Below are 10,143 nucleotides of genomic sequence, written 5' to 3' on the forward strand. Positions count from 1 at the left end.
CTTTTGTGGGAGACTCTTATTTCTGTGAGCTCCGCCAGAGCCTGTGTTGGCGTCTTAGGTCTGTGAGTGGCCAGCCTGGGCCCAGGGGTGTGACATGGACACGTCCTCCCCTGCCCCCGGGGTTGATGCTTGGTACTGCCTCACAGAGCAGCAACTGGCACTTGGGCCTTCTATGCAGAGGTGGCAGCCCTTTCAGAGTTCCACTCAAGCCACCAAGTGGCACCTTGGCACCTTTTGAAGATGACTGTTTACAAGCCTTTGGAGCCTTGTGTTTATATTCGCTTTGCTAGAGGGCCTCACCCCAGACAGCTGCAATCTGAGAAGTATCCCACACCTCGAACAGGCCAGGCCTCACCACATCATCTTTAGATCAGCGCCCGGAGGATGTCGGCCTGGGTTCTCCTACCACATTGACGGTGATCTGGGCTCCCTTTTCTTCCTCCTGCTCCTCCCTCCAATCCCGTCTTTGTACAGTGACCTTCCTATTTAGGAACCCTTCATTTCACAGCTGCATAGGCCTGAGCTGTGTGTCCCAGACGCCCGAGAGGCCGCCTGGCTTAAAGCGTGAGGCTTGCATTGGTCTGACCATTCGGCTCAGGAGGGCCTTCGGTTCCCAGGTATTTTCCCGGGAGCTAGAGCGAGGGTCGCTATCTGTGAAGAGGTTTGGTAGGCTTGAGCAGGGCAGGGAGGGATGATAGAGTGGGACTGTCCTTGAGGGAGCCAGTGATGGCCTCCTGGGTACCCTTATTCTTAGGGAAAGTTGGAAGGGTCTGCAACAGGCCTTTTGAGACTTTCTGATGAGACCGTGGTAACCCGAGCTGTCCCCTTCAGCAGCCCTTGTCACAAAGAGGCCCAGAAGCCATGGCTTACAGTTAGGGAGAAGACTTTTCAGGTCCTCAAGGCCTCTGGGTGCTGCCCTCTGTCTTCTGTTGAACACAGTTCAGCCTTGCTGTTGTCCCTCGCCCTGTTGGTGCCTGTGCTCTTGCAACCTTCCTGTCCCATACTGACCTTCGGCACGTTTGTGGGACAGAAGTGCCAGCAGAGATCCCTGCTAGGCAAGAGTCAGGAAGAGCCACGGGGAAACCAGGGTAGGCTTGGGCCTCTGGGGGCTCTGCTTGGTCCACAGGCCCCATCCCTGACCACTCAGGCCCAACCTAGCTCAAGAAAACAGACCTTCCCAGGAATGCAGTTGCTTTAACATCTGAAGATCAGCTGATGTCATGGACTCTGACCACATGACCATCTCTAGGCACAGAGAAGGCCTTTGAGAAAAGCCAGCACCCTTTCCCAAGAAAATATTTCAAAAGACAAGGAACAAAATGGCATTCCTGGAAAAAAAAAAAAAATCTCACCTTTGGGGCTGGGGGAGAAGGTTCAGTCAGTAAAATGCCTGCAGCAGGAGAATGACAACCTGAGTTTGATCCAGCACCCACATAAAAGCTGGGTGGGTGGGAGGAGGTTGGAGACAGATTCCCGAAGCTCACTGGGTAGCCATCCCAGCCAAATCATCTCACAAAACATCGGTGAGGGACACCATCTCAAAAACAAGGTGACAGCCAAGACTGACCTCTGACCTCACACGTGCGCACAAGACGTGCGCACAGTGAAACTTTGCAGCCTGTTCCCAAGCCTGACACAGGGCGGAGGGAGAGGAGGTCCACTGACCTCAGTGAGCCCATTAGCACAGATTCAAAGGAAGGAACAGGAAAGGTAAACGGGAAGTAGATGAGCTGCTGTTTTTGCCTGAGGGGCTCAGGTGGAGATGGGCGCAGGTGGGTATGGCGATTGTTGGGGAATGAAAAGGTGCAGTGTTGGTATTGGTGAGAGTTCCACAGGTCGAGAATGAGTATAATGAAACCGTCAGGGTGGGGCTGTCCAGTTGTCTCAGTGGGTAACGGCACTTGCCACCAAGCCTGACAACCTGAGTTTGACCCCGGCACTCACATGGCAGAATATCCCTGCAGGTTGTCCTGTGACCCCCATGCACGCGTCATCATGCCCACCCGGGTCCTATAGAGACACCAAATGAATCTCGGAAATACCGAGTTGCATTGCTTCAGAATCTTTTTTCAGCCAGGTGTTGGTGGCTCACGCTTTTGATCCCAGCACTCGGGAGGCAGAAGCAGGTGGAGGTGGGTGAGGCCAGCCTGGTCTTCATACAGTATTCCAGCACAGCCAGGGGCTACGTGGAGACCCAGTCTCAAACAACAGAAACACCCAAATAAAGAGGTTGGGGTGGGGTATGAGTGCCATGGCACCTGCGTGGTGGTTGGAGGATACCTTTCAGGACTCCGTGTGGCCCAGGGGGACTGAACCCGGGCCACTGCCCTGACAGCAAGTGCCTTTACCCAGGAGCCTTCTCACTGCCCCCATGTTGTATGATTTTAAGGGGTGACGTCTGTGTCTTTGTTGAGAGGGTTAGCCGTGGTGCAGGTCAGTACTAGCCTGGCCCGGACCCCTCCCTAGCCCAAGTCAACCTCTCACTTGGTGCCTTTTGTCACTTGTTTTCATGGCAACAGCACCTCAAGATCGATGTCCTCAGAGCCCGACACAGGTTTCTAGGCCTTGGGACCCTGCTTCGGGGATCCTTCAAGCACCTGAGTTGCCCAAACCTTGCCATTTTGAAACTTGTGGCCAGGACAGGCCTGAGCATCAGCGTCCTTGTGGAAATGTCCTGAGCCCAAAAGCCATCTCATGATGCCCCACTAATAACTTCTGAAGTTGGGAGAGACAGCCTTCCCTGGGCCTTCCCTCCGCTCTCTCTCTCTTTGGTATAAGACCAGCTGTGGCTTGGGATGGAGAGGAAGTTACAGGAGGGAAAGGGATGGCTCAGAGAGTAGGAGAGGGAGGAGAAAAGAGGGAAGAGTTACACGTTGCACGGATAGGCAGACCTGATTTCCCACAATGCTCCACCTTCTGCAAGCACTGAGACTTGGCTCTCAGACAGGCTTTATTCAGGATTGCCTCGGGCGCCTGCTCCTTGTCTCCCCACCCACAGAACCCCACTTGGGTGGGGCTTGTTCTTCACCTGCCCCCTCATGGTCTGCTGTCCAAGCCTCCCGGGGACTCCGGTCAGGAGCCTGCAGGCAGACAGCACCCTACCCTACCCCATCCTGTGGGGCCCTCTGTAGGACTCTGCCGTAAGGGGCAGGAAGGGCCTGGTGTGCAGTTACTGTGAGCTGGACCCACAGCTTTCCCCTTCCAGAAGGCCTCTAGCCAGGCAGCATCTTGTCTGGGGGCCGGGGACAGCATGGAGGACACAGCATTTGGGCAGCTGACCTCTTCTCCCTGGGAAGGCAGTAGGTACTGCTGCAGCTCTTCCCAAGGGACTAGAAGGGCCACATTCCCGAGGAGGCTAAGGTCCCCTGTCCTTAAACGAAGCACATACGCCACTAGGCCACTAGAACCCTGCTCAGAACAGCCTGCAGCTGGCTGAGGGCAGTCCCCTGCCTCCACCCCGTCAAGAAGCACTCCCAGGTGGGGTATTGGGCTGGCACTGCATGGCTGGGGGAGGGACGCAGAGAGAGCAGGACCTGCTCCAGAAGGTCTGGCTTCTAACTTGGGGAAAGAATCCAGAATGGGCACGAGGCCTCACCAGGCCTGTCTCCTCACCAGGCCTAGCCTTGAGTGTCCCTTTCAGAAGATGGCAGCCATAAGCAGGGGAGGCAGCAGCAATCCCAGGAAAGGACCCCAGACATGGCCAGAATTCTTCAGATCCAAGCCGGCCTCTTCAGGGTCCTCTGCCCCTGCAGAAAGGAAGCGGTGTGTGCCTCAAGCCTGCAAACAGCCTCTCCTGACCCTCCACTCACTCCATGCAAGGCGCAGGCTGCAGGCAGGGAAGAACGTGCTCTACCGTGTCCCAGCCGCTGGCACCAGCAGGGTACCAGCATTCTGGAGCAAGGAAGGGAAGTTAAGGCTTCGGGCCTTACCTGTCCAGGACGACCGTAGGGCCAAGGTTCGCCCACCTGTGGCATTAGCCAAGGCAGAGCCTCTAGGGGAGTTAGGCAGGGATGTGGAGGCAGGGTGGCCAGCGTGGTTCGGTGAGGCCTGCACCTCACCATCCTGGGCTGGAAGAGCTGCGGCCAATGCCTCACTGAAAAGCTTGGACTCTGCCCCTGCCTCAGGGAACGCTGGGTCTCTTGTAGGTAACTGTGCAGCCTCCTGCAGGACCTCGGGTAGGGGCTCTACTTTCTTTGTCTTCTTGGAATCCAGAGATTTCTCTGGACTCATGGAGGTGGCGCTGGCGACTTGGCCCACCGAGTCGGGGACAGGGCTACGCGTTGATGGGAGGAAGTTAACTGGCCCTTCATCCCGTGAGGGGACCTCAGCTGGGTAAACGGAGGGGACCTCAGCTGACAAAGGCTGAGTCTCTGTTGCCACGGAGTCGTGGCCTCCCGCTGCTATGGAAAATTGGACATCTGTTTCTGCTGCAGGTGAGGACTCCTTTGCCAGGGAACCCGCGACATTTGTTACCAAGGAGGTTGCTAGGGGCGGAGTACCGGTTTCCCCGGAGCTTGGGGCCTCGGTTGTCAGGGTGGAAGGGACCTCGGTCACCGTCGGAGGCGAATCCTCCGCCTCCTCCGGCTTTCTCGTGGGCTCTGTTTGGCAAGGCCGAGCATTAGTGCTGCGAACGGGACCCCACCCGGCCGCACAGTATCCCACTGGGATGCGCCTGCCACGCCCCTCTGCCGCGGTGTGCCCCTCTAGTAAGGTCACTGAATCGCAGGCCCCGCCCACCCCTGGCCTTCCTGCTCGGCCACGCCCCCTCGCCTTGCACCGCAGAGCCTCTGGATCTCAACCCTCTGTGGGGACTTCAGGATGAAATCTGCCACTTGGGGTAATGAGGTCCCAAAGCTGAGCGGGGTGGGGGGGGGACGGAGACAGAAAGTGGCAGAGGGTCCCCGCCTTCGCATCCCGTAGGCCCCTCTTCTGCTTCTCAGGGCGGGAGCCCGGATTCTCTAAGCCAGTCACGCTGGGCTGCATCCTCCCCACCCCACCTCACCTCTTCTGCCACTCACCGCAGAGGGAGTTCGCGCAGCTGTAGCCAAGGGGGCACTGGGAGCATGGAGTCCCCTCCTGGTACGGCTTGCGCCCCTTCACGTTCCCCCTGAAGGAGAAGGCTTTGCTGTAGGCAAGCACCCCGCCCCCATGTTCTGTGCCCCCCCAAGGCTCTGGCCCCTCAGCACTCACGGGGGCTCATAGTTGCACACCAGCAGGTGGATGTTGGCTTCTTCCACCCCCTGGAGCTTCTCACAGAAGTGGGAGCCACAGCCGATTTTCTCAGTCTTGCTCCAGACTACCTAAAGGAGGGCAAACCCAGCAGGTTAGTCCTGGGCAGGGTGACGAGTCCATCCCTGTGGAGCTCTAAGCCAGCTTTCTTTCTAGCCCTGGTCACCCAGCCTTGAACACCTGTGGCCTCGGGCCGAAACTGCTCAGGGGATTAGAGGCAGGAGGCAGCAGTCTTACCCTCTCGGCCAAACACAGAAGTCGCCAGGCCCCTCTCAGTCCTCCCCTCCCCCACCTTCCGCCCGTAAGCCCTGGCACACCCTGTGGCCTCTTTCCACAGATCCTTAGGTTTTTGTTTGGTTGGTTGGTTTTGGTTTTTCGAGGCAGGGTTTCTCTGTGTAGCCCTGGCTATCCTAGAACTCTCTCTCTCTGTAGACCAGGCTAGCCTCAAACTCACAGAGATCCGCCTGCCTCTGCCATCAAATGCTAGGATCAAAGGCCACCCCACCCCATCCCACCCCCGGCTTGGTCCTTTTAAACCAGGTTTTAAACAGAGGTCTGTGCAGATGATCAGTGGCAGAGGGGAACCCAAGCCAAAAGGAAAGTCCAAGGAGGAATTCTTTTGACACTTTCCCCATCTCATCTAACTCCTTTGTTCTGTCTCTTTTGGGGAATGGCCTGGCTGCTAGAAAAACTTCTCCTTAAATACCTAATCCCAGCACTCACGGTAGTGGTAGAGGCAGGCAGATCTCTGGGGGAGCCCCAGGCCGGCCAAGGCTACCTCCTGAGCCCCTGTCTCAACAACAGCAACAATACAAAAAGATGTGTCCTGCCACGGGGGAGGGGGGCAGGAGGAGCAGAATGCAGTGCTTTCCTTGCCTTAGCTGTGGCTGCTCCCATTAGCTATGGCTCCTCCGGCTCCTGTTTGAGCAGGTGCAGCTGAGGCAGAAAATGGCTCCCAGCTTAGGACAGAGCCAGAGATAGCTCGGTCCTTCTGGCCTGAGGGTGTTGGGTGAGGGTGAGCCAGGATGTCCCAGCAGGGAGGGTGCTGGGACCTTCAACTTCCCACCTTGGGCGGGTCTTCTATTTCCTTAAGATTAGGGTTAAAAATACCAGCTTGAAAAGGCACAGAAAGTGGGAGGAGGGCATGTGGGTGGTATTGTTTTTTTTGTTTTGTTCCCCCCCCCTTTGGTTTCTGCTGTAAATGTCATTTATACAAATACAATTCCTTTGACATCAGTGCAAACGCCACTCAGTAAGACTGAACTTTCCAAAAGCGGGAGAGGCCAGAAATTGCTGTCAGAAGGTTCCGGAAACCTTTCTCCAGTGACCACGTGCTTTCTGCCTACACAGTGATTTTTAGAAACTTTTTTTTTTTTTTTTCAGTTGGGACAGAGGAGCTGCTACTCAGGCTTGGTGGCAACTGCCTTTGTCCACTGGGCCATCTTGCCTGCCGCCCTCTTGCAGTTTTTTTTCTAAAGCAAGAATTAAACAAGTGTGTCTATTTGCTTTCTCAGCTTGGCAGATTAGGAGCAGAAATTTAGACATGAAAATGCCAAGAGCGACAGTGTCAGGAAAGGAGGATGGGGTGACACCTGCCTCTGAGCAGTCTCAAATGGGTGACCCACGTTTTCAAAAGAGGTGAAAACGACGGTTTGAGCGGCCTCTGGCTGCGCACCAACCGCCGTGATTACTTAGGGATGCTCCAAGGTGGGGTAAGATTCTGACCACCACAAACAACCCCACCCGGCCCGGCACGTGGCTCCACCCACCTGGAGATCCCGCCCGCCCTGCCCAACCTGCACGTTTCCACCTCAGGCCCAGGTGCAAACCAAGCCACGGACTCACGCTCGCGCGCAATCACGCGGTGGGGGAGCACCCCCCCCCTACCTCCACGCTTCCCGAGGTCCGGCCCCGCCCCTCGCACAGGTGGCTCTCCCCGACCCCGGGGGCCCCTCCGTCACACCCGGCCCCGCCCCGCCCCCCGGCCGCGCCCGTCACCTGGGTGTAGTGGCCGCACATCTGGCCCGGGTCGCACGCGCCGGTGCTGAGATTGTAGTGCTCGCGTTCCTCGTACCAGTTCGCCACGGCCAGCGGCACGTCCACGCCGTCGTCCTCCGTGATGGCGAACAGGTTCTCCCCGCGCGGCCCGCGCTCCTTGTTGTGTCCCCACACGCACTTCCGAGCGTAGGCCTTGGCGAAGGCGGCCAGCTGGTCGTCCCAGCTCTGCAGGGCGGCGAGGGAGGAGGGAGAGGGAGGCCAGGGAGGTGAGCGCAGGCCGGGTGGCCCGGGACCTCAGGAAGCCTCGGGCTGCCCGAGGGATGGGAGAGCGCCACCTCTGGCCCCTCTGGCGAGGGGGAGAATTGATGCCACTGAGGCCAAGCGTGATCTTACACTGAGTGTCTTACATTCAGACGCCCCCTGGGCTGTTGGAACTGCTGGGACACCCGAAGCTGTCCAGAGAGACGTTGGGGGGGGGGAGGCTGGCGCTGTGTTCAGGTCCCTGGATCTCACCCCTCCGCCTGGGCCCTCCCTCCGGCTTCCCCAACAGGTGCTCTCCCTTCATCGGCTCCCTCCTCCCCAAGGGCACCCCTCGAAGGCGCCTCACTTGCAGTCATCAGAGCCTTGCCCTGGCCCACGCTGTCAGACCCCAGGTCCATATTCTCCAGTGAGAGTGCCTCATCGCGGCCATCGCAGGGACACACTGGGGAAGGGCGCTTGGGCTTAGAGAGCCTCTGAGGGTCAGGGAGCAGACATGGGAGCTAGCGTGGGAGACGGAAGCAGGGAGGCATCTGACCCCAGGGACTAAGGAGGAAGGCCTGGATCCCATTAAACTCTGTCCTGGTGCCCGAACCCTCACAGGGAGCCTGAGATGGGACAACGCCACTGCTGCTCCTGGGTTAGTCAATTTTCTCTCTCTATTCAAGTTTTTAGAAATTAACCTCGTACTTACTGTTAGGTGTGCACCTGCGTGCCTAACTGTGCCTGCATCAAGGCCAGAGGAGCCCACTCCTTCTGGCCATGATGGACAGCTGGGAGCGGAAACCGGGATGAGGGGGGTCTAGGGCGCCCCACAGGACCCCGGGATAGACAGACATGCCCCTTCTGGGACAGGCAGTAGCATCACCTCCAACTCTCACATGCTGGGTATTGTGGGTACTTTCAATAGTTAGGATCAAGAGACAAGCTCAAAGCCGTCCCCACTCTAACCTCCAAACGATGCCCGAGTCCCAGCACCAGGACTTCTCAGCCTGTGGCCTGGCAAGCACCGTGGTTCTCTTCCTGGAAGTAGGTCCATTCGCCCTGTCATTCAATGGTCCTGGGCACTAGACTAGGTTAGAGCGAGAGCAAGAACCAAGAAACCCAGCCTCACGAGCTCCTAAGTCCCTCGGGGGGCATGGCCACTGTGGCACCTGGGTTGTGGGGTACAGGAAGGCCGTGCAGCCAGGCTGAGGGTGGAGAGAGAGACCAGGTGCTAGCCAGGTAGGGGACACCCCCAGCCAGGCACACCCTGGACAGCAGGGCGAGCTGCATCTACAGATGGGAGCCGGTGAGCCTGGCTCTCAGGCAGCAGAACTGAAAAGATCCAGGCTTCCGACCGGGCAGAGGTTCCTGGTTGCCAGGGACAGCCGGGTTGAGAATGGATGCGGTGCTGGGGAGCAGTTAGTTCTCAGCCAGCCTCTCTGACCTGCAGGGCAGGGATGTCCGCACCTAACTGTCCATCAGGAAGAGGCTCCCCTCGGGGTTCACCAAGCCACAGGACACGAGCGGGGGCTACCACCTAAACGCTGGGACCCCAGGTTGGCTGCTCTATTTCCCAGGTGTGACTTGGCTCGGGGGTTCCTGGCTACCAGAGGGTTCCTGGGGCTGGGGTGGGGTGGACCAGTCAGACCTCAGGGAGAACAGAGAGGGAGGGGCTCTCACTTTATCAGCTGCAACCGGAGCAGACATCCTGCCTGCCTCGAGCCGGCCATCTGATAACACTCCCTCCGCCAGACTGGACATTTCCCTCATTATTGCATAGTTGGCGTTTGTGTTATATGTGTGTTTTTCTATCTCACCGCATGAAGTATTACATGCGTGAGACTGAGCCCGGGAGTAGGGGCGTGCCGTGACCTCATTTTATGGAGGAGAGTCTACCTGGTGACAGATGTGTCCTAAACCACAAGTCCTGGCGCTGGAGGGAGCACCTGTGAGCCCCAAAGCCCATCCCGGGCCTGCTCTCCCCTCCCCAGCCCTCTCCAGGCTCTGCCGTCTCTTCCTTTTCTCCTCTGTGGGAATTCTCAGGCCGTCCACCGAGAGCTTCCCCTCCAGGCCATTGGTGTGGGGAGCCAGGGATTAAGGCTGAGTGAGTTCCTTGGAGCCTCGTTTTCTTACCTAGAGGACGGGCTGCTTAGGAGGACCAGCATTCTACCACCAAGGACTCTCTGTCACTGACCAGAGGCGAGGACAGGGGTCGAGAGGGGCTTGAGACGGCCATGCCCGGCCCCCCTTCAATCCCTGGAGGTGGGCACCCGGCCACACTCACCAACTGCAGCATGTCTGAGGCCGGTGGGGACACCTGGGTGCGGTAGAAGTTGTGGAGCTCCACCATACTGCGCTTCTCCTCCACCGTGAGGGCCATGGTGGAGCCAGCGGCCACCACCAGCAGCAGCAGCAGCGGCGGCGGCAGCATCACCCAGAGGCTGCGGGAGCTGTGCATGGTGGCCAGCCCTCTCTGCCTCTTCCCATCAGGGGCTTGGCAGCTGGACTTAAAGTCCTTCCCACAGAAGCACCACCCTGGCTGGGGTGGGGCGGCAGGGGCTGTGTCTGGAGTCCCAGCCCGGCTCACACAGTGTCTCCAGGAGGGCTGGGTGCCTTGGGTCTGGACCAGGGTTGAGTCCACTCCCCCGGAGTCCTTGGCAACAGCCTCCTTTC

General features: G+C 58.3%; 1 protein-coding gene across 4 annotated transcripts; it reads right to left on the minus strand.

Annotated features, from left to right (window-relative positions):
- Positions 1–2,848: 2,848 nt before the first annotated feature.
- Pi16 (peptidase inhibitor 16) lies at positions 2,849–9,930 on the minus strand. Of its 4 annotated transcripts, XM_055607129.1 has the most exons (7): positions 9,755–9,930; positions 7,228–7,452; positions 5,191–5,300; positions 5,019–5,107; positions 3,930–4,598; positions 3,613–3,746; positions 2,849–3,288 (listed from the first exon to the last, which is right to left on the minus strand). In XM_055607129.1, exons 1-6 carry the CDS (start codon positions 9,926–9,928, stop codon positions 3,637–3,639), a joined length of 1,377 nt encoding a protein of 458 aa, XP_055463104.1. In that variant the 5' UTR covers positions 9,929–9,930; the 3' UTR covers positions 2,849–3,288; positions 3,613–3,636. The 4 variants fall into 4 exon arrangements, with proteins under 4 accessions (XP_055463104.1, XP_055463105.1, XP_055463103.1 ...); XM_055607130.1 differs by having other exon boundaries at positions 2,849–3,746; positions 4,500–4,598; XM_055607128.1 differs by having other exon boundaries at positions 2,849–3,746.
- Between the last annotated feature and the right edge of the window lie 213 nt (positions 9,931–10,143).

This window comes from Psammomys obesus, unplaced genomic scaffold (assembly GCF_907164565.1).
Source record: "Psammomys obesus unplaced genomic scaffold, mPsaObe1.curated_primary_1811, whole genome shotgun sequence".
Lineage (NCBI taxonomy): Eukaryota > Metazoa > Chordata > Mammalia > Rodentia > Muridae > Psammomys > Psammomys obesus.

Excerpts from the sequence above, each read along its gene's own strand:
- Pi16 (XM_055607129.1), bottom strand. The coding sequence starts at position 9,928 with ATGCACAGCTCCCGCAGCCTCTGGGTGATGCTGCCGCCGCCGCTGCTG. Across the intron at positions 7,453-9,754 it reads CCTCAGACATGCTGCAGTTG|AGCTGGGACGACCAGCTGGC; the intron begins GTGAGTGTGGCC and ends GCCGCCCTGCAG. Across the intron at positions 5,108-5,190 it reads GTGTGCAACTATGAGCCCCC|GGGGAACGTGAAGGGGCGCA; the intron begins GTGAGTGCTGAG and ends CTTCTCCTTCAG.